The 24,569-nt window shown below is 39.1% G+C and overlaps 1 protein-coding gene across 5 annotated transcripts; it reads right to left on the bottom strand.

Moving 5' to 3' along the window:
• Nucleotides 1–19: 19 nt before the first annotated feature.
• LOC111567863 (adhesion G protein-coupled receptor F5-like) lies at nt 20–19,671 on the bottom strand. Of its 5 annotated transcripts, none has more exons than XM_055016276.1 (22): nt 19,574–19,671; nt 19,434–19,498; nt 14,176–14,258; nt 13,973–14,079; nt 13,733–13,784; nt 13,476–13,640; nt 13,191–13,361; nt 11,923–11,952; nt 11,477–11,632; nt 11,206–11,373; nt 10,802–11,004; nt 9,812–9,873; nt 8,889–9,010; nt 8,536–8,754; nt 5,965–6,285; nt 5,677–5,855; nt 4,998–5,174; nt 3,538–4,914; nt 3,354–3,395; nt 1,478–1,528; nt 1,324–1,387; nt 20–1,079 (listed from the first exon to the last, which is right to left on the bottom strand). In XM_055016276.1, the coding sequence occupies exons 2-22, from the start codon at nt 19,460–19,462 to the stop codon at nt 1,021–1,023; spliced, it is 3,837 nt and encodes a 1,278-aa protein (XP_054872251.1). In that variant the 5' UTR covers nt 19,463–19,498; nt 19,574–19,671; the 3' UTR covers nt 20–1,020. The 5 variants fall into 5 exon arrangements, with proteins under 5 accessions (XP_054872251.1, XP_054872247.1, XP_054872248.1 ...); XM_055016272.1 differs by having other exon boundaries at nt 9,986–11,004; XM_055016273.1 differs by having other exon boundaries at nt 9,986–11,004; nt 13,476–13,619; nt 19,574–19,670.
• Between the last annotated feature and the right edge of the window lie 4,898 nt (nt 19,672–24,569).

Here is a 24,569-nt window from a genome sequence, read left to right on the forward strand (position 1 = left end):
ACCATCACACAAGGTTAGATGGATTTTAAAAGGCTTTAATTGTAATATGTAGTACATAGTCAGCACAAATTTTCAAGAACTCATACATATTTTGTTCAACATATTCAAGACATACTTATGGATAGAAAACATACTGAAGGTTTATCATACACTAGTCATTACAGACAAAATGTAGACATGTTAAAACTACATGAAAATACTTTATATCACATATATTATGGCAACAAATGGGTAACAGCTGGATAGCTCAGGGACTAACACCCCTGTCTGGGTTGTCCAGTGAGGTACCTCATGTTGTTTCTACTCTCAGATGTACGTCACCTTGGATAAAAGCATCTGCTAAATGGAATTGTAGAATTGTCAAATAACAAACAACATGCATTGAGTGTATTGTGTGTGAAGCTTAAATAAATTTCACCACTGACCTGACATCTTCAATAACTGTGCTAACACAAACAGCACATGCTACTTATCAAAAAAGTAGGGAAATTCCTGCTCCTCAGCTAACCTTCTAGAACTATTTTGAGGACTGTCCAGGCCAAGCTGTCATTCTGACTGCTGATTTGTGTCCTGCAGTCTTGCCCTGTTCAACTGATTTGATGTGGAAAGTTAACTAAAACAAGAGCCAACTGCTATATTTTTGTTGTCTTTTCTTACTTCAGACTCGTGTAACGAATGCTAAATGCAAGACAGAGAGTGTAAATGAAACCTCTCAGTATATTTTATCACAGCCTGTGCAAACACACACAAACACAAATGTTACAAAGTGCAAAAAGCTATTTACTTTCACATCAGATATCTTAAAAAACATTACATTCAATACTATGCATCGAACAAACATTATGCAGTGCATATTTTGCTAGTACGTCTTTATATACTGTTGTTGTAAGAATGTGTAAAACAAATATAACTTTCAGAGGAATACAGAATTAATAAATTGTTAATTTTTTCAAACGTCAAACCCAGCTCTTTCCTTGGTTAATAGTCATTGTGATTGTCCAGTGCTGATTGCACAGATTATCAAGTGTTGGATAAAGAGTGATTTTCACTGGATGCATCAGATGACATGTTGTACCCATCTGAAAAACCAGCAACAAAACAAATCAGGCAGTGGCAAAACAAAGCAGCAGATACTGTGCTAAACAGACAAAACGGAGCTTTGCAGAGCTTTGTGCTTATAATGTTTAAAACAAGATTTTCACAAAGCGAATGAGGATAGTGTCAACATTTCACAGGAATCCATCCAATAGTTGACTGCAAGTGGAATCAAAAATTGCTAATCACTAGCACACCTAAAACAAACATGAACTGTGACTCCTTTACCTCTTCCTTGTCTCCATTTCCACAAAAACCCCAGTCCACTTGATGAGTTCCCACCACTGGTGCTCTGAAACAAGACCAAAAGGAAAACCAACATTTATAAACCAACCAGTGAGCTGCTAGTAAAAGATCACATGATTGAGAAAGCACTTCTTACCCTTGTCCCACTTCTGGACCTTTGTGGCTTTATTGCTATTTCTGACTGCACCTGAAAAGTAAATGAAGAAACCAGAGCACTGCTATAAAACTTCATCAAGTGTGTTTTCAAGATATGGTGAAGTTCAAAGGTGAAAACTTTTAGCAATGATGTGGTAAAATGAAAGGTGTGACAGCTTTGGTTTCCAAAGTATTTCAATATTACCAACATGACACCACTGATGTGAGAAATGATTTTGGTGAATGAAGTACTATTTTATTTGTCTCTTTTCAGTGTTGCATTTGGTGATTTCTGTACATTTGTCTCACATTTGGTTTTGAAACCATTGCTGATTGTCGTGCTTGAAGTGGGGAACGTTTGGAAAATTAAGCAGCAGCTCCTTGTTTGCCTTACCACAGTTGGAAAAAGGTATTGTTCGTGTTTTAACATTTCCCTTACGAGTTATTGATCTAGAAAGTTGGAATCTGTGATTACCTTTCAGACTTCATCAGAGTAACAGGTGGAATTCATTTCACGCTTTGAGGTTGTGGGTTGGTCTGTTATGATTTCTTACTGTACATACAGCATATACTTATATTGTGCACAAAAAGTGGCTTGTTTGTATTTCTGTAAACCAACCAAAGTCATTTTGGGCACTAAGTGAAGGATTCAGCTTTGATGTTCCCGAACAATATTGCTGTGTTGAATTGTTGGGGTAGAACATTTGCATATAGAGAGGTGACCAATGTCATTAAAACTGACAGTCCACCAACTGAAAACTAGTAGGGCTAGTTTACAGCACAGTCCAAATTCTTTGCAAATCTTTAATAATACTCTGTTGTTAGCCTGGAAGTTCTTCTTTTCAGTAGAGGTGGATTTTGAAAATGGTAGCATGCAGATAAAGATGGAGATTAAAAGACAACCAATGGAATCCTGCATCTAGTAGGACAGACAAGGTCAAGGATGACTCAAGGTGTTACTGGTTGTAAAACTATCTGGTTGGGAATGTAAATAATTGCTTTATCAGGACCTGACAAGTGGTGTTATAAATCCCCTCCTTTGCTTGGAGATGGCTGTTCCACTTTAGCCATATGATTTGTGGGTGAGAATAAATAGCTTCAAGTCCTCATTAGTCAGTCATAACTGAGGTAACCTCTTAAACAAGTGGTGAAATGTCCTCAAAATCACAACGCAAAAGTTAATTAATCAAAATGTAAGTATGAATGAATAAAAATTTGGGAATACATTAGTCAAAATCTAATATCTGATAAATAATAATCTGATAAATCCAAATGTGGGAACATGATTAATTTTGTGCCTCAAATCAATCTATATTAGTTGGTTTCTAACCCTGGAGAAACTAACTAATATGTGGGCATGAATGACTCAGAATGTAGAAATTAAGTCATCAAACTGTACAAATGAATTAGAACATTGGAACAACTTGCTTCTGTGCATGGAATAGCATGAGGTGCTCTCACTGCACTAAATGTCGATGGCCACTTAACTGCTCTGTAACGAGTCCACCAATTAATTGAAAATATAGACGGGAATCTTGGTAGATCACTTTGTAAAATAAACAGTGTATTTCCACTATAATCATTCAGTCATTAGCTAGATATTATTAAAGATCTGAGTTCACAGTGGGTTTTCCCTTAGTTAATACCAGAGTGTAGGACTTTTAAGGGACTGTAAATGAACGTTTGTTCCATTAAAGCCTGTGCCGAATGACTAATGGTAAGGTTCCAGGTGTATCTCTGTATTTTGAAGTTTTTAATCTGTCAACAGCCTATGGCAACTTGGAGATGTCTGAAGAGAGGTTCTGGTGTTCTAGATTAGACTTGGCATTGAGAAGAAAGATTACAGTTAAAAAACAAACAGAAAAAACACCATGTACCTTTTTGTCCAGAAGTGTTCCAAACACCAATATGAAGAAACCCTTTATGAAGACACACAGAGAAATGTCAGCTAAGGGGAATTCAATGACATAAGGCAAACTAACCATTTAGAATGCATTAAACCTTAGTAAGTAGTGCAGCATAATATAAATATTAGTATAAATATATGAATTGAATTTGTACCTGCAGTGAGTTGAAGAATGCAAATGAATAATGGATTGCAGTGTTGTTTGGGTCAACCAGAGTTCCGACTCCCAGACTCCAAGTTAATCCAAAAAATGGTGTGAGCACAGCCAAACTCCTGGCGATCACCACAAGAACATGCTTCTCACCTGCTTGTGTAGCGTCCCCTGCAACCCTTCTCCTCAACATTTTGTACATCACCACAAGTAGGATCATGAAGTTTATCACCACTATTAACAGTGCAGGGATCACAAATGCTAGTAGAGTCCTGGACGGTTCCCAGTTGAGCCAGCAGACCCCAGTATCTTGAATGTATGTTCCTTTGGCTGCAGTAACAGCTATGGTTATGGTTGCAATGATGAGAGGTGCCCCATAGCCTAGGCAGAATCCAAGAGCCAACATGGATCTTTTAGACAACCCCCCTTCAAATACACTGACTGCACGGTAGAGCAACAGCAAAGCTGAGGCTAACATCCAGAAGAACAGGGCTAGGTAGAAAAAATGGACAAAAAAGGTAGCTGCAGAGCAAGCTGGTGGGTTTTTCTCCTCTGCATCAGAAATGGCTGCCCCAATGATAAACCAAATGTTTGCGGTAAGGAGGGATACTGCAATGTTAACAATGGAGACATGACGTAAGTAGGATGTGTTGTTCTTTCTTATTTTTCTCCAAACGACTGCTTCAATGATGAGACATATGACCAAGGATACCATGGATATTCCAACTCCAATGTAGGTTACAATGGCCAATCCAGGGTCATCTCGACTGTAGGGAGACATCAGGATGGAGAACGAGGTCAAGTGGTTGCAGTTGCAGGTGACAGTTTCATTGTCGTTGTTGGGTACCAACATGCAGCCCTCATCGTCCCACCCTCCGAGACCGCTGAAGAGGCTGAAATTCCAGAAAACACACTTTGGATCCACCAAGCTATTGTTTCTAATGTCAAACGTGAAAGAAATGTTACTGGTGTTGGTACTTGACTGAACAAGTACAACTCTGCCATTGATAATGTTGAGAGATGAGTTGGCTTCGTCTCTTGCAGGAAGTACGTTGTCCATTGACTCAAAGGTTAACACTGTGATTGATGTATTTCCTCCATCAGGCTCTGTTATGTTTATCTCCACTGACGAGTTAAAGTCAGCATTAAAAGTGTTGTTGAAGGTAGTTTTGTTCAACAGAATGGAAGGTGTCTCAATGTTGAACGTGTCATTGGTAAGGCGCCGTGTTATCGTCTCCAAAGACTGCAATAATATTGAACTGACACTTTCAGGTGGGGGACTGTTACTTCTCATTGATGAGCTGTTTCTGGTGTCATTGCCATTTATAAAGTCCCATGATTCCATTGCTGTGGTGAGAACACCCACAGTCAACAGGACATCCTAAATGTAAAGAAAATAATATATTTGGTCTGAGAACATGTAATGTTCAGAATTTGTAAAGCACAGCAGAATAATTCACATACCTCCATTGAAGTCCTACTTATTGTGATATTTGTTAATGAAGATGTGGTGGCTAAATTGTTGAGGATGTCAACAATGGCAGTAATGGAGGCGGGAGATTCAATAATTTCTGTAGCGTTGATGACAGTGACATTGCTGAGCTCGTCCAAGAATGCTGGCAGTGAATTGTTGTTCAAAAACTGTATTTGAAGAAAGAAAAATAATACATTTTACCATACCAATTTCAAGCAACTTGTAGTATTTTTAGATTATCTTTATGCTACAGTCTGTAGAACAAAAAAACAAAAACAAAAAAGAAATACAATCATGGTTAACTTTCTTCCTTGAATTCACCTAAACTACAAACAAAGACAGACACTTTCCTAAAAGGTCCGTGATTGATAGGCTCTGGCCAATCATTCGGCACTCTTGGAAAATTACATAACAAAAGGTGTTCAAAAACAAAAGTTTTCAATGAAGTGCTGAAGTGTTTACTTAAAGCTGCAGTAGGCAGAAATCTGGAAAAGGAAAAAAAAGAAAAAAACCTCCCAAATAGAAAAACAAACAAAATGCTTGATTTTGAAAATATCACTTGAAAAAGCCCAGTGACTGACTTGATTCATGGACTACAGTTTCTAGGTCTGAAAACTGAATGAGATGCAGACATCTAGTTTCCTTGAAAGAGCTGGAGAAGTAGCTCACCTCAGACTGCTCGTGCAGATCCTGGATGTGTTGAAGAACACAGTTGTTTTGTCGATCTTCAAAATCACCATTCGCCATACAAACTGCTGTCTTTTCTCCCACCTCGCTGTTTTTGCACTGTGCTACAGCTTTGAAACCTACAGTTCCATTACCAAATTCCGGATGTGAACATACAAATTCTGGAGAGAAAGAAGAAGGTTTTGAGATCAGTACTTAAAGTAATTACATGAAAACATATCTTGACTTTAATTGTTTTAAATACTCTGTAAAGTTTGGATGAGTACTCACCTTCTGCAGAAAGCTCCAGTATAATTTCTTTTTCAAATACAGGATTGGTTTTCGTTCGACAGGTGAACTTCCTGGTGTCCTGGTTTGTACAATCAGCAGGAACTGGAAACTGAGCTGTGATCACATTACCCTCTTCCAGAAGCTCAACCTCGTAGGGACTGTTGACAGAGCACCGCAGTGTCACATTTCCAGTCCCACACTTCACATTTTGTCTCACCGGGTTCACTTGGATCTGTGGTGCATCTTTGTGACTGAAGACTCCATTGGACCTTTGTCGGAAAATTGAATTATCTGCCCGTTTCAGCTGACATTCATAGAGTCCTGAAACCAAAGGTGATCAGGTATCAGTTGAAGATCTGTCATTTTTCTCAGATTCTTCAAGTCAAACATTGATTTATCCATGTCACAATTTTGGGAGTGCTCAGGGTTAAGCCTGAGGTGAAGTGATGCTGTAATCCTTTCAGGATTGTGGCTTTGTGGGTCACTTTTATTTTGTGGCAAGTGAGCAACTAGTGTGTAAGAGGAAAAATTCCCAGCAACTGTAAGTAAATGCATGCTGGTCAGAGTGATTCAGTTCCAGTAGCCGGTCACAAATTGTCTAAATAGGCCTACGTTTCAGTCTAAGTTTTCCAGGTGTTATTTATGGTGTTCACTGCCCTAACAGAAAGGAAATAAAGTAATGTTACATTGATCGCTACCCCCCACGCCCCCCCACCCCCCAACACTGCAGATTGGTATATTTTGTTTATGTGTAATCTCTTACATGTTGTTTTAAGTGCAATAAAAAATGGCTTAAAGAGCTTAATTTAGAGTAAAAGACACTGGTGCTTAGCGCATTCTCACAAATGCATCTGATGTCCTGACATTATCTAATGGCAAGTAGCCTCATCCAATTTGACCGACAAACTTCTGATACATGTGCAGCCCTAATAGGGAGTTTCATGTTAAACCCCTCATTTGAAAATAGTAATGTAGGCATTCTGTAGGCAGACATTTACACTGACTCACAGCACGTTTGCTGTGTAGCTAGCAAATTAGTGTCTGAGCTGCATCACATCTAATAGCATATCAATGTAACTGAAAATCCCACATCTCACTAGATGCTGTTGCCTTTAATGCCACTGCTGACAATATGTAGAGGTATGGATTATTTCCCTTAAGGTTAATAGCTCAACCACTACTTATTTCCAACAATCATCACATTCTAATTGTTTCTGTGGCCTTCTGTGGTCTTTTAGATGAAGACGTCATGCACTGAGCTGCTGAGCTAATAGCAGTGTTACCTGTGAGTGTAATGCTACAGGATAATAAGTCTGTGACAATACCTGTCTGTATATAAAAATCGATGGAGCCTCGGTGACGTCACCCATTGATTTTAGTCTCACTCTGAACTCCAAGATAATACAACAATAAGCAGAGAAATAAAGCTGAGTTAACCCTTTTAGCACTATAATACTAATTTCCTCATTTCCACTCATTTCCTTCCTTTCCCCACACGGCACTCAATCATTACCATAATAGCACCAGAAAGCCCCATTTCACAGCTTTCAGGGGCAGTCTGAATGATTAAAATTGCACGAAGTAGTGAGAAGTTACAGTAATTGGAAATACACATGCGCCGCAGTGTTACCAGTGATCCCTGTGGTTTTAAAAGGGTTAAGCTGAGGCGGACAGGACTTTAATTACCTGCATAATTTTAAAACTTAATAAATTTTGAACAGGTGAGTTAAATAAAAGTTCATCACATGTATTGTTGTCATGAATGTGCAAATTAGAGAGACCAAAACTATTTTTTGTACAAGGCTGTAGGAATGTTTATTTCTGCAGTAGAGATGGGCATTTTAACATGGGAGTCTATGGGCATTGATTTGCTTTTGGAACCAGCCTCAAGTGGCCTTTCAAGGAACTGCAGTTGTTGGTATTTTTGAATTGGCTTCAGTTTTCAATTTATTCTTTAACCCCAGAGTTTGCTTACTGGTGACGGTGAGTTAAAATAGTTTCGCTGTGCAAAGTCTGCTCTTGGGATGTATGCCACACTGCAGTTTGTCTACTTTGTGCTCTACTCCTTAGCAAAGACTAAAACCAAGAGAATTTATATTTCCTCGACGACTTTTCTCAACTCCCTGTAGGTGTTAGGTTCATATCTGACTGCTGTTTTACCTCATGGTAACACAACAGTCTGAAGAATACTAGAATGTATTCATGAATGGCAGGCCATAGTGAAAGCAGTCTATTGGTGCCTTTACCAGTGACAACATTATTTATATGGCAGTATACATTGATATATTTCAACCTGCAGATTTAATTTTTTTGGGTACGGTCTTGAACAAAGGCTAATTTGCTGTACTGCAGTCAGACACATTCTTTTTTTTAGTAATTGTGTGTCAAGCTAAATGATGGATGCAGTGACAGTGTTGGTTTATGCACTGTTTTGAATTTGCATAAGTTAATGCACCAAGAAAACACTCCTTTGCACTACTTTCTTCTTTTCACTTACTGTTAGATTACTTTCATCTGTTTGTGATTTAGGAATGTCACCACTGTCTACATTACACTCCATGTATTTCTTACCATTATCAGTAATAAAAAATCTGGGCACAGTTAATGTTGCTGCTCCATCCTGAATTGAAAAGCTGTGTTCTGTATCTTCATTGATGAGCACACTGTTACGTCTCCATTCTGCAGTCCAGCTGGTACCAAAACTGAGATCTTCTGGTGGAGGGCCACATGTCACAGTCACACTCTGCTCTAAAAATACGTCAGTTGGATTAAACTGTAAGGGTGTCTCACCTTTAAATAAAGCAGACACAACGTTTAGCCAGTTATTATACAATAATCTGTATACAAAGATCAGATACTTCTGACCTGACAAATGTTGCAAATGTGACATTAAAATAAACTGCAACTGTATAAGCCTGACTTACTGTCAAATATCATAGGGTATTCTGCTACCAGCTCTTTAAATATGCCAGTTTTTAGTGCGTCAGTTTGATTTTTTTCAATAGATGGAGCACTGACAGCATAAGCAGCGATGGTGCTTCCACTCCTGCAGTACAGAATTGAATCTCAGTGAAAATCCAACCACCAACAGATATAATGTTGTTCATTTAGGACCTGCTCTGGAAATTTGTTGTCAATCATCATTACCCATCTATTAAAAAAGCATTCTACACAATGTAAGGTTAGTACCCAAACTTTAAATTCCTACGAACTTGGAGAAAAAAGAATGAAAATGCATCAACGCCGTACTTAATACACACTAAATCCACAAACAGGGCTAAGATTCTGAAGCTATGCTAGCTGCTCTGTGAGGATGCTAGGCTGCACAGAGAGGTCCCATAGTGTGGAAATCAAGTCTTATATAGTCTTGTGTTTGTAATAAATTTGGAGGTGTAAAGTAAAAGTAGTTAAGATATAAAGATGCTCAGTTCTGTCCTCTCCTCAATCCCCACCACAACCAGATAGCCAGCTAGCTTTACAAGTTTACAAGTCTTACTGCACTCCCAGCATCAGAAGAACTTTATTACTGATGCCAGTGTTGACACAAGAATAGGAAAATCCATTTGCAACTGATGTGGCTAATATTAGCTTTGATTGTTTGCCCAGTAGTCAGAGCTCTGTGGAAACTGTAAAGCCTGGGAACATTCAAAGATGGTGGAAACCCTAAGACAAGCCAAAAATGTAATTATCATGGCACGGCAATGAGAAGAAACAAGAGTGCAGGGTATACTAGCAATGTGGTCCTGAGGTATAGTCCAAGTCCTGAAAATTAGCTAAATTTTATATTCCCACTTAATCTCCAAACCCGATTTAATACTAAAAGACAAAAGAATAAAACTGGACTTACCTTAAGCCAATTATCCGTGCTGAACATAGATTTGGGATGTGTGCCCTGGACTGTGTTTGAATCTGTTTGAGACAGTGACATTAGCAAACCAGGATTATTAAATACCATAACTATCTAGTGGATCAACACTGTGAAACAACTCTATTCCAGACACAGAAGATGCATAAAACTTACAGCATTATCAATGCTTTGGTAAACTGAATTGCTCATATCACTGTATGCAGGACTGAAATCAATGTTTATGGTAAGGGTCAAGTTTTCCTCTTGAACTGGAACATTTGCTGTTGTTGTCGTCACTGGCACTGTTGTTGTCGCTGCTGTTGTTGTCATCACTGGTGTTGTGTTGATCATTGGTGTTGCTGTGTTCATCACTGGTGTTGTTGTGTTGATCACTGGTGTTGTTGTGTTCATCACTGGTGTTGTTGTGTTGATCATTGGTGTTGTTGTGTTCATCACTGGTGTTGTTGTGTTGATCATTGGTGTTGTTGTGTTCATCACTGGTGTTGTTGTGTTGATCATTGGTGTTGTGTTCATCACTGGTGTTGTGTTGATCATTGGTGGTGTTGTGTTCATCACTGGTGTTGTTGTGTTCATCACTGGTGTTGTGTTCATCACTGGTGTTGTTGTGTTGATCATTGGTGTTGCTGTGTTCATCACTGGTGTTGTTGTGTTGATCATTGGTGTTGTTGTGTTTATCACCGGTGTTGTTGTGTTGATCACTGGTGTTGTTGTGTTGATCACTGGTGTTGCTGTGTTCATCACTGGTGTTGTTGTGTTGATCATTGGTGTTGTGTTCATCACTGGTGTTGCTGTGTTCATCACTGGTGTTGTTGTGTTGATCATTGGTGTTGTTGTGTTCATCACTGGTGTTGTTGTGTTCATCACTGGTGTTGTTGTGTTGATCATTGGTGTTGTTGTGTTGATCACTGGTGTTGTTGTGTTTATCACCGGTGTTGTTGTGTTGATCACTGGTGTTGTTGTGTTGATCACCGGTGTTGCTGTGTTCATCACTGGTGTTGTTGTGTTGATCACTGGTGTTGCTGTGTTCATCACTGGTGTTGTGTTGATCATTGGTGTTGTGTTCATCACTGGTGTTGTTGTGTTCATCACTGGTGTTGCTGTGTTCATCACTGGTGTTGTTGTGTTGATCACTGGTGTTGTTGTGTTCATCACTGGTGTTGTTGTTGATAAAACTGCAAATAAAATAAATCCACAACAGTTAGCACCAATTAAAACTATTTTAGGTATTTTGGGGGTTTTTGCCTCCATCCAAAACACAGCAAAATGTTTTTTGTACAGAAATTGGTGGTGGACATGGAGTGGCATCTGGGGAGCGATACTAAGAGTAGCTCGTAATATTTTTATTTCAACAGCTACAAAACAGCAATGCTTACTTATAATTGGTTCACAGAAGGTTCCGTCAGAGGGAAGCCCATTAATGCAACCACAGGTCTGTGTGGTAGTGTTACTGCATGGCCTGTAGGTGTCACACTTGTCCCACGGCCAAGCAAACTCTTCCTCACATCGACACTGCAGTTCTCCAGTTGAGTTTGGATAGCACCCTTTACAAATTTCCAAGCGACAGTTTACACATCATTCATTAATTAAAAACAGCCTTAAATACAACAACCAGGTACAAAAACAAATAAAGATAAAGGTTCTTACCTGTGGTGAAATTTATGGTTGTTAGTTGTAGTGACTCCGAAAGGTTTTGGGGAAAGGAGAAACTTCTCAGAGTTTGCCTGAATATATCAATGAAATTTGACGGCACAATGTAAACTGGGATGCACACGTCAATGACTATTTCCAAGTCCACTGGGTCTGTGGCAGGTGACAGGTGAAAATACATCACACAAACCTGTCACAATCATGCAATACAATGTTCACATGAAAATGTTAACCACCGGCATCCAGTTTGTCCATAATGTCTCTATCCTGTTAGTACATTTGCAATCCAATTCTGCACTGATCTCCTTCACACTATTTTTAAAACTTTAGTTGCTTGTGCTTAAAATTAGTGTTTCAGAAGGCAAATAAGACAGTTATAGTGTTATAACAGATGTAAGAGGAGCTTTGTAGGTGTTTAGGTTTTACAGTTTCAGGTGTCATACCGTTTGGTGTTGTAGTTGATGGGGTTGTCACTATGAAAATGAAATGAAAAAAAACAGCAGGGCTTTTAGATTGGCAACTCTTAAAATGCTTGTCATGTGCAAAGCAAAACAGCATTTTTGTCATGAAGCAGAACAGGTATAATCTTTTCAGTCAAGACCTTTCTCTGTATGCAGACAAAATGATGTCCATTGTGTTGTTCTAACAAGCCCACAAACTGTCCACATAACTTTTTCGGTCAATATAAAAATTATATGCTTTGAACCAAACATCCTGTGTTTACTTTCAGATCAAAGATGGTGTTTTTCTACAGTAGATATTACCAGAACTTCACAACTGTCTCAGTTCTACACAGTCAGTGTTTTCCATTGAAACATAATAGAGACTTTGTAATTAATGTCCCTTTGTTGGTAATAAAATTTAACATTTAAAAAGTCTATTTCACTCCATTCATGCAAAAGAGAGCCTTTTTTTCATACCAATGTACGACTTGTAGGACATGAAGCAGAACAGCTGCAATCTTTTTGATCAAAATTGGCACTTCTAAAAAACACACAACAAAAAAACAGGTTTCCCTGTTAGATGATGCCAGATGCCACCTGTCTGCATTGCAACACATTGTTTTTCTTTGGGCAGGTGCTGAGACCAGCTATCTGACCCTAGCTTCATTCATTTTTTTTGCCTGGGCTTCCTTGTTTCATGAGTCAGGGAAGAAAAGAGTGATGAGGGCTTGTGACATTTTATTAAAACTAAAGAAATGAGGAAGCATCAGGTATTTTCACAATGCAATGAAACAGTGGGTTTGATGCATGCATAGCTCCATCTACTAGCCCTACAATTCAAATGACTGTAAATACGTAAATGTAAAGCCTAATGACTGAGAAATAAATTATGAATCATCTTCTTCAGCTCATTTACTAAAAAAAGAATTGTAAGAATCACTTTGGCCTCATGTTATTCCAGTAATATTACAATCTTGCATTCTAAATCTTATGCAAGTTAAAGCACATTGGTATTGTCATCAAAATCTGTTCAACAGTAAAAGTTGTCTCCAGAGCTAATCTTACTCTTTTTTTATGACAATGACTTGTACTTAGTATTCACACTGTAGGCCTTTTAAATATCCATTAGTAACCAGCAGTGAGATAAATGTAGTGAAGTAAATGTATAAAAAAGTACAGTCTAAGTACCTCAAATGCATCACTTGGATTAATATACTACTATCAGTGTGTGATAAAATGATGTATTGTGTGATGGTCCGGAGGCCTACCTGTACTGGTGTTTGACTGGCAGTACTGGCCGTCTGCTGGGAGGCCATTAATGCATCCACATGTGTCACCAACGATGGCATCACAGGCCTCATGGTTAATGCAGCTGTTATACGACCAAGCAAAGCTCTCCTCACACGTGCACTGGTATCCAGTCGTATGTACTGAACACACTATGGGAAGAAGCAGCAGCACACAACACCAAGGACGAACGACATGTTTGCTGGTTGAATAAAGATTCTGAAGCTTTGGGGAGCAAAAGAACAGCCAAATGAAGGACGTTGTACCTGTTGTGGTCTCAGTGTTTGTAATTTCTGTGGAGTTGTCGATCTGTAAAGGAAACGTGAGCGTGGCCAGAATCAGTCGGATATTCTCCACGTCTGAGATCCTTATAACAGCCTGGACCTCATAATCCATGGAATTTAAGGAGGCTGGAGTTGAAACAGTCCACACTTGAGTGGCAATAATAAGGCAGATTCAGACACCAAAAGTCAATATTCTTTGCTGTGATAAATTCTGTTAATGTTAATAGAATGTGACTCACTTTGTCGTTTTTCTCTGGCATGAATGGAGGATGTTTTTGAACTCAGTGATTCCTGAAAGAATCATCAGATTCAGTTCAACTGTAGTTTGTCTACATAGAACAATAACTAAGTAAATATTTATGAACAAGAAAAGTGCACAGTATTCTATACAATATGCTTAGTCATGAAGCTAAATCAGTCTCAGCATCTCATGGTGTAGCACTACAACCTCTGCTGTTAGTAAGCATCAGTGTTCTTACTTGAAAGAAGACATTCAGAGACTTTCTGTAGTCCTGATTCTCCAGACTGGTGCATATAACCAGAAGAACAACCATGTATCCTACTGTCTTTGGTAATGCCATCCTGACTAGAGAGAAAACACAAAACACAATAGTTTCTCTTTATTAAACATCATTAAATGAACTGTATAAATTAATTTGATGAGACCATTTATATACTGTACATGTCAACTGTCGATTATCTTCAAGATCGCATGGAAACTCCAAGGAGTTGAAGTTGTGCTGGTGCTCAGTCTTGGTTTTGAATCTAGCTTGGAAGTTAACAAAAAAAATTGCACGGACTTCCTGATTAGTGTTTTGCAAACATGTAATTACTGACGTGTGGCCATTTTAATGACATAACATCTGTGAAGGTTATTCATTCAACACATCAACAGTGAGCCAAAGTATTTTTGGAATTTCAAACGACAAAAACACACCTGAATTCAATCAGTGAAGCTGCATACCTGTAAAGCCAAATGAAACAGAGCTTGGCTCTGGAGCCCAGAGACACTTGGGGGACCTCTAATATGTTCACAACTATTGATAGCTTCAGGTACAGCAATGCCACAATCTATTTTAGTTAATACCAGATAAACACTTTAGTTTGAACTGTTGGGAGAGCTTGGGAGGACCTTGTATGGTTGCACCTAGCAACATCCATTATTCATCCATCCATCCATTATCCATCCATCCATCCATCCATTATTCATCCATCCATCCATTATCCACCCATCATCCATCCATCCATCATCCATCCATCCATTATTTATCCATCCATCCATCCATTATCCATCCAAGGCTCAAGTGAAGGTTCACAACAATGTACCAAAACATACGGTCTAGCCACAACAATGAAGGAGTAGCTTCATTACAAATCTAGGACTGAGCCCAAACCAAAACCCAGACTTAAACCCCACAGAACATTTCTATAGAGGCCTGAAGACACTTTCCATTTAATCTGGCTTGCCAGGGTTTGCCAAGAAGAATGAGACAACCTGCTCAAATCCACATGTGCAAGGACTGGAGAGATGTACTCAAAAGACAAAGTTGTAGCTGTTGCTCAAGAGGCTCAACAAAGTCTGAATGAAGGTGTGAGAAAAGAAAAAAAACCCATAAATTTCATTCATTAGCAGTTAAACTTACATCACTGTAAAGAGTGTAAAAGGTGAATGGGACTCAATACTTTACGCAACTGCAAGTGAACAAAACATTAAAATAAATCCATAAGAAATGACAAACATACACAAATACAAGAGAATGAATGGGTAAAAATGTCAACTACATTAAAAGGAAGTTACAGATTTCAAACCTCACATCAAGGTGACTTTAAGAACAAGTAGAACACTGAATGTGCAATCTTAAAGAAACATCGATTTCTATGCTTTGAGAGCTTCAAATCAAATTAAAAGTGCTTGTTAAATCTATAAGTCTATGAATGGGACAGCCCCACCACCCCTGGGGCATTTCATCAAAAAGCAAAATAGCATTGGTAGTACGACGTCGGCCACAAGGGGTGACTGAAGTAAAATGTAGAAAGTGTGCCTTTGCACAGAATGCCTTATCTATTAAAGGCTGCAGAAACTGGAATATTTTACCTCCAACAATCAGAGAAAGCTCCACTTTTTCAGTTTTAAGAGACAGTATAAGACTTGGCTGATTGACAATCAAACGTGAACATGGAGGAATTCAGGCACTTTAAAATCAGGTATTTTTTAAACAAATTCTTTAACTATTTGCACTTTATGACAAGCTCAGCCTGAAAAACACTTTTCTAAAATAGTAGCACGTTAGGGCAGCTTTAACCCTGTCAGTATTAATTGTCCTTGTCTTTGTTTTACTATGTTTTTTTTTTATATGAATGTAACACTGTTTTTTTAAATTAATTTTTTATTTTCTTCTTTTATGTGTAGGACAACGGATGTAAATTAGCCTTGTGATAAATCCGGTGCATTTACTGTAACCTGGTGTAAACTACTATGAGATTGTATATTCATTAATATGTGCTGTCCAAATGAATAAATAAATAAAATTAAAAATTAAAATTGAATTATTTGGGTAATGACAATCATTATTTGTAACTTAAAGAGGTGTAGAACATTTTCAATACGCACATTTTTTTAGCTATGTGTGAGCATATTTCCCAGTATAACAGATTCAGCCCGACTACCCTCCATAACGGATGGAAACTCATGGTGCAAATATAAAGGGGAGTTTAACAGCTGTTAATAAGTGATGACTTTAATTTGCTCACACACAATCAATGATGGATTTTATATAATTTTAAAATGTCCTATAGTAGCTCCGTGACATAGATTCAGCCTTTGTATGTAGTGACTGAACTGTGTTAATCTCTGTGCCAGATTCTCTTTAAATGACAGAAAACTGATAGAACCGGTTTGAGTGCTACCAGACGTACGCTTATATCCCCAGTAGAACATTATACACATCTTTACACGAGAAGGTTGAGGCACTGTAAGCTTCCAACAGCTGCTGTGTCTTGCGGGTTTCTTTTAAGATCCCCTCTGGTGGAAATCTAATTATTTACCTCTTCAGCGTGCTATTATGGTGCTTTTTGTAGTAGAAGACACATCTTGACTGAAATAAGCAACAGCTTTTAGACTTTTGGAGTTTCATATATCAGTGTAAGGATCCAGTCTTGTCAGCTTACAGGATGGGGCTTTCTGTTTCTTCTTCAGAACTGATTTCCCAGTTTAAATGTTTATTAGTGTACTGAATTATTTCAGTTTTACAACTTTTCATTGTTTAGAAGAGAGTAGCTTTATAGTGTTTGAGAAGAGCTCATAGATTTCCACATTCGAGAAAAAGCAACAGTGTAGAGTTAAATGAAAGAAAGAAAGGTATTTTATGGCAGAAAGGAACTATTTTCATGAAAAAATTAACTAAATATGTTACCATGAAGCACTGGAATGCATTTTTAGGTGTTTATCAATGAGAGACTTATGAATGATACACCTATTTTGTCAAACCTGCTCTTAAGAATTGAAGACTTATTTTTTGGGATGGATCTACAAAACAGGCTATTGTTAAAAAAGAAGATACTGTTTGACAGTTTTTATTTACAAAACCTTTACATCCTAAATTATCTCCAAATTATTCCTGGTCACAGTGGGATCTGTTAACCCTCTGAAACCTCAATATATAAAACCTCAATAATACCTCAATATACTTACAGAACCTGTGGCATGTTCTGATCCAAACCTGAGTTTAAAATGTGGTATTTAATCTCAATCACTTTTTTCTACATGTCTTATTTAGGAATTTGCCAAAAGATAAATTATTTGCTACATCCCAGATTCTGTACAAACACAGAACTTCTGCTCTCCTGCTTATGGACAAAACAATTAGTGACTCAGCTACGACTAACCTGGCGAACATTCAGGGCTTTTCTCCTGAATTCCAAGCTGTGCTTTCAGAGAGCAGATAAATAAATACAACAAATGTGGAAACACATGAAAACTGAAAGTAGTAAAATTATTATAATATGTAGAGCAACATGGGGAAAATTTATGAGGGGATTCCATTTTTTTTTTTTTAATTAAAAAAAATTGTCACAAAAATTCAATTTTAGTTTTTTTCTTTTGTGAAGATTTATAGCATTATAACTGTTATATTTCACAGAGGACGTGTTTGATGTTAATGTTCTCTCTACGTCTAGTCATGGTTGTGCTGTTTCCATGCAGGACTTTCATTGACAAATGCACCCACAGTGAGCAAAAAGCACACCTGGAAACTGGAGTTCAGGGATTAATGTAGATCCCTGATCCAACCGATAGAATACCTGTTATTAATCAGCTGAGGGCATCAGACTATTAGTCAAAGAAACTAAAGTTTGTGGAGGAATTCATGCACTATCCACTTACTCTGTCTCAGCCATGAAGTTCTCACTTCAGCTGCATCTATATTGCTCCCTTTACTGTGTGTAGTTAGCAGCATATCTTACTATTTTTTCAGGGTCCCCTCCCTGGTCCCTGTATCAGCCCCCACCTGATCTCCCTTATTCTCCCTCTCTCCCTCCTTTCTGTTAATTCCCTCTGTTTTCCTCTCTTTCAGTTCTCTCTCTGTCCTCTCACATGAATCTTGCTGTGCTGCTCTCCACAGCAGCATCACATTATTAATCAGTGTCATCTACAGAACTCCGGCCAGCTGTGACGCAGCACACCTGTGATCCATCAACTACCATCAAAACCGGTGTCACGCTCCACACCCTGCCAGATAGTAAACTCTGCTACTGCATTCCCCTGGCCCAGTTATGCCACCCTGCCAGCCCAGTTAAACCTCTGGATTCCCCACCAAACCCTCCGGATCCTCCCCTCCTGCCCCTGGACCCCCCTGCCAACTGTGCCACTCTGACCACAAAAATTCCTGCCTGTCCCTCTGGAACGAGACGCTCCAGTCCTCTCTCCGCCGCCGACACACACACAACGGAGGACGCCTCCCAGGCCGGCCACCCCGTTAGCGAGTTCCAGTTAGTTAATTCCCCGACAGTCATAAATTTAGTTAGTTCTCTGCCTGCCTCCTTAGTTGGTCCTGTATACCCGTTCAAATAAACCTACTCCATTTCCTGTTCCAACCACTCGTCTGTGTGCTTTCTGCTCGGGTTCACCCCTCGTTGTAACACTATTTATTATAAACTATAACTTAATGACATTAGGGAATAAGTGAGGTCATCAAATTAACACAAACAGAAGTCTAAGAAGGTCATCCAAGAACGAGACATTCATTTCTACACCTTTGCTCTTTATCTTTATCATCAATTTCATTTCAAAGGATTGAAAACTTCCAGCAAACAAAATGTAAATAAATATTAGATATTAATCACAGGTCAAATACTTTAAACAGTTCTCCCGTCATGTTCCTTATCTGTCGCTCTGCCAGGATTCTCATTTCCTCGTGTGAATACTTTTGCTGTTGCTCTGTAAGAAATCAATTTCTTTTTTAAAAAAACTGCTGGATGACAGAGAAACCATTTATGAAACCAATGTTCTTAAGTGCCACATTAATTACAATTCTGTAAATGTTTAATTTATAATGCAATGATACTCTGGTTCCTAGAAATCACTGAAAATAAAGTAAATCATTGTTTGAAATTTATTTCAAGTTTTTATAAAATCCATATCATTTTGGGGTATTCATGGATTCTTACAAAGTCTTAGATGGGTCTGAATTAGATTTTTTTCAAACATGTGCTTATGAATATATATATCATACATCAAATCAGTTGATTTTTTTTAACCACTCTTAAGTTATGGAAAACCACAACAATCTGACAAATTTAACATATTGTAACATAATCTGTTGTTCTTCAGTGTCACCCTCTTGCATCCAAATCTGTTGTTTTTTCCTGATTTGAAAAGTGCATTATTTTTAGCATATCATATTGTTATATTATTAAATCAAGCCAACATTTTCTGCTGTTTACCTGTTTAAATGTGTGTCAGTAAAGATCATCTTTGTTGTTGAGCAGCATTTTCCTCTACAGCCAGTCTGAGTGCACAGAAAAAAACGCACTTAGGTAATGTCAGTTCAAATATTAATAGATGCTAATAAAGCTTAATTTACCTCTTATTGTCTTCTGGCCTCTGAACCTGTCAGCCAGGTGAGATCATTTCACTGCACTGCTCCACATGTACCTTACTAATATTCACAGACTGAAGGCAGAAAGTTCACCTGTAAACTTCCTGGAAGACTTCGTCTGACTCACACACCTGTCGGGCCAGTTCAGTGATCTGATCCTTGACAGATGCTGATACTATGGTTGACTGCGTAGCAGAAATGTTTAAGTGTGATGATTTTTTTTGTTTGTATTATTGCTGTTGTTTAGCATCTAGCGGACGGACTGGAGGTCTCTGTGTGGTGAGAAGGCACAGGGCAGATCATCGCTTATGTTTGAGGGAATTTACTTTGCAGTAAACTTAAAGTTGCCTCTAAGGGTGCAGACATTTGTGGTGGTAAGACTTTCCAGAACTAGCACTCCTCTTCTGAGGAACCAGCTCACAGGTTTTTAACGCCACACCCTGGCTGTTGTTGGATTATCAGGAAATGATGTTCTATGAATGTTATGAAACACTTTCCTTTGACCTCAGTGGGTTAGGGTTAGTAGGATTAGTAGGGTTAGGGTTAGTAGTGTTAGCAGGGTTAGAGTTACTCGGGTTAGGGTTAGTAGGGTTAGTAGGATTAAAGTTAGTAGTGTTAGTAGGGTTAGGGTTAGTAGGTTTAGGATTAGTAGGGTTAGGGTTAGTGTTAGGGTTAGGAGGGTTAGTAGGATTAGGGTTTGTAGAGTTAGTAGGGTTAGGGTTTGTAGGGTTAGTAGTCTTAGTAGGATTAGGCTTAGTAGTGTTGGTAGGGTTAGAGTTACTCGGGTTAGGGTTATTAGGGTTAGTAGGATTAAGGTTAGTAGTGTTAATAAGGATAGGGTTAGGGTTAAGATTAGTAGTGTTAGGGTTAGGAGAGTTAGTAGCATTAGGGTTTGTATGGTTAGTAGGATTAGGTTTAGTGGGGTTAGGATTAGTAGGGTTACTCGGGTTAGGGTTAGTAGGATTAGGGTTTGTAGGGTTAGTGGGGTTAGGGTTAGTAGTGTTAGTAGGGTAATGGGTTAGTGGGATTAGTAGGATTAGGGTTTGTAGGGTTAGTGGGGTTAGGGTTAGTAGGGTAATGGGTTAGTGGGATTAGTAGGATTAGGGTTTGTAGGGTTAGTGGGGTTAGGGTTAGTGAAGAGAAGACGAGTAAGAAAAAAGAGATGTATTTCTCAGAGGAAAACAGAAGATAACTTCTACAGGGGAAATAGAGAAAGAGGAGGCTATAGAGGTAGAGAAAGAGGAGGTTTCAGAGGCAGAAATAGACAAAACTTAAATCGTGATAACAGAAATAAAGATAATGACATTTGCTGGAATTGTGGCAAATTAGGACATTTCTCAAGAGACTGCAGAACAGGAACAAGTAGAGTCAGACCAAAAAACCAAAACTCTACTCAAAATTGACTAGAAAAAACCACAGAGGAGGAAATGAAACCTCCCGCCTCAGAAGACAGTACAGAACTTACAGACGTTTATAGTGCAGTCATGAGCGCAACAGAAAAAAATAAAAAGAACCTGCCACACAGAGTTATTATATTAACTAGTGCCCCACCAGGCTATAGGACATGTGGGAAAGCAGTCTGGGTAAAAACAGCAAGTGGACGTATACTTGCACAGAGACTCTCACAGCCACTACATGCCGTGGACCAGGAGACTCAAACACATACAAAAATGTCGATATTGGTAGACCCAAATTGTCCTGTAAATCTGTTAGGCAGGGACCTGATGACTCAGTTAAAAATAGCAGTGGTGCCCACTGCTGACGGAATGACTACAACTGTGCTGACTGACCAACAAGTAGTAGAAGATGTGAGTCCACCACATTATTACTGGACCCTCGATCTGTCTGAAAGAACAATAGGTGACCCAGGAAAGCTACTAATAGAGAAGGCACACACTTTAAATAACACAAGAACAGAGGAGACACAATATCAGAGTGTGAAGGACATGCATGTCACATTTTGGTATAAACACTCACCAGGGCCAGATGATAAATATAACAAAGCTTTCCTGAAGCTAGAGCCACAGACAGTTACACTTCAACACATGTATTCAGACGGAGAAGGAAATTCTATGGATAGTGTGCTGTTAACTGAACAACAGGCTAAGCTGTTCAGGTCAGAGGAACCACACCTCTCCTTATCAAAAACACCTGATGTAGAATAGTGGCAGTTAGTCCTCAAACTGGCCAGGGCGAAACGCGATAAATACACATTAGATCCCAAGACAGGGTTTTATAGAGGGGAGAGATCTGGTCTCCTCAGAATACCACTAGGAATGAGACTGCACATGCAGCCACATGTCCATTTGGACAGCACACATTCTATGTGGCCAGCCACCTCACATAGAACACGACAAGCCTAATATAAATTGTCATCAGAAGTAGAATGTGTGTAATACACCCATATTTCCTGTAAAAAAAAAAAAAAGCATTAGGCAATTGGAGAATGGTTCAGGACCTTAGAGCAGTTAATGATGCAGTTCAGCATGACACACCAAAAGCAGCAAATCCACACAGGCTGATGAATAGCATCACTCCAGACAACAATATTTTTCAGTAGTGGACCTGAGTAACGCATTTTTCTCAGTCCCACTACATGAGGACTCACAACATTGGTTTGGTTTCACATCCAAAGATAAGAGATATACGTACACCAGACTGCCACAGGGGTTTAGTGAGAGCCCACACCAATTCTCATGAGCCCTTGAACATTCCATGAGTACATGTAAAGTGGAGGATCACAGTCAGGTCCTGCTCTATGTAAATGATATTATTATAGCCTCAGATACAGCACAACACTGCAAAGACACAACTATACAGGTCTTACAACACCTGTATAGTACAGGACACAAAGTCTCATTGAAAAAACTGCAATATGTTCAGAAACAGGTCATTTATTTAGGACATCAGTTATCGGGGGAAGGTAAACAACTCTTACCATCAAGACAACTAGCATTAGTAAATGCACAACATTGCAGCGCTCACACAGATGTTAGAGGATAAACCCAGACCCCTAGCATTCTATTCCAAACGATTAGATGCAGTGGCAAAAGGTTTTCCATCATGTTTGCAAGGAATAGCAGCTGCAGTAGAGGCCGTGATATCCTGCGCTGACATAGTGCTTGCACACCCGCTTACAGTACATCTGACACATACACCAGCAGAGCTCCTAAAATTACCATTTCTGACACATGCCAGACACATGAACTATGTGCGAACATTATTGACAGAACCACACATTACACTGAAAAAATGTACAACGCTAAATCCCAGCACGTTAGTTCCCACAGAAGAAGACGGAACACCACACTGCTGCATAACAACATCTGCAGAAACAAGGCCGAGAGCTGATATTTCAGACATAGCAAACCCAGATTTCCTCAACATTTTCGTAGACAGGTCAGCCTCAAAGAATGCTCAAGGACAGAACACGGTGGGATACGCCGTGACAACAATTGATAACGCGCTAGAAGCAGGAACGCTCCTACACACATATTCTGCACAAACAGCCGAATTACATGCTATGATCAGAATTCTGCAGCTACATGAGGGACAAGAAATTAATATATTTACGGATAACCAGTTCGTATTTGCAAAACATTTGAAACTTCTCCTTACAGCAGTACAGTTGCCCAAACGAGTGAACATCTGTAAATGGGAAATAACTTTGCTGATAAAGCGGCTAAAGCTGCAGCACAACAAGAAATAGAAAACAGACATGCTAAATACAACTACACTTAAACCTTTTTCTGATGATGTTCTCACAGATGCCCAGAACATAGCAACCTTACAGAAGGTGGTACAACTCTACTATTTCAGTAATAAACCAGTCCTTCCTAAATCTCTTTATGCCACAGCAGCTTTAGTGAGTCATGGGAAGACCCATGTCTAAACAGGAGGGATGGTTACATTAAATTTTTTTGATTTTGCTTAGGAATATTGTAGAAAATGTCTGATATGCTGCAAACACAATTCACAAGGAAATGTCAGACCTAGAAGGGGAAAATTCCCCATAGCACCACACCCGTTCCACACCGTGCACATGGATTATATAGAACTAACATATGAAAGAGGCCCTAAAATATTGTTTAGTGGTCATAGACACACTGTCCAAATGGGTAGAGATTTACCCTACTAAAGATAAGATAACACAGCAGTCACAACAGCAAAATGCTTATGCAACCATTATTTCCCAATATATGGGATACCAGCCATTATCCGTAGTGATAATGGGCAGAACTTTGTAAACCAAGTAATTACACGTTGTTCAGAAGTTTTAGGATTTAACCTAAAACACCATTGCGCATATCACCCACAGAATGCAGGGTTGGTAGAGAGAACAAATGGCACTATTAAGAGCAGACTGAGGAAAACGATAGAGGAAACAAAAAGGCCATGGCCAGATTGTTTATCTCTAGTAAAGTTACACATGAGGATCACAGCAACAAAGGAAAGTTTAACGCCTTTTGAAATAGTGCATGGGCGTAGGTTCCCACTTCCCATATATAATAGACCAATAGATAAAAGTGAACAAAAGTGGACTCTAGTAGATTGGATGAGCAAAATGTTTAGACAAAAAGAGTTGCAACGAACACATGAGCTGCCAGACGATGTTCTTCATTCTCCACAGACCCAGAAGGTGAAACCAGGCGATTGGGTGCTGATAAAGGTTCTCCAGAGGCGAACATGGAAGGATCCCCGGTGGGAGGGACCATATCAGGTGCTGCTGATGACACCAACGGCAGTAAAGATTGCTGAGAGGCCCTCCTGGATCCACCTGACTCACTGCAAACTGGTAACGCTACACGAGCCTAATTCGACGGAGTAGCGGGGCAAGTCCGATACAAATGGGATAGAAACCAATAGGGTTCTATCGTCTCAACCCGGTGAAGGAAACAGCTGACCCGCGCTCAACTTAGTCATGGTTCAGTTGCTAGAGCTGCTTGGGCTAGTGACAGTAGTGCTGTTATCAGTGACTGTT

Source organism: Amphiprion ocellaris, chromosome 12, assembly GCF_022539595.1.
Source record: "Amphiprion ocellaris isolate individual 3 ecotype Okinawa chromosome 12, ASM2253959v1, whole genome shotgun sequence".
Taxonomy (NCBI): domain Eukaryota; kingdom Metazoa; phylum Chordata; class Actinopteri; family Pomacentridae; genus Amphiprion; species Amphiprion ocellaris.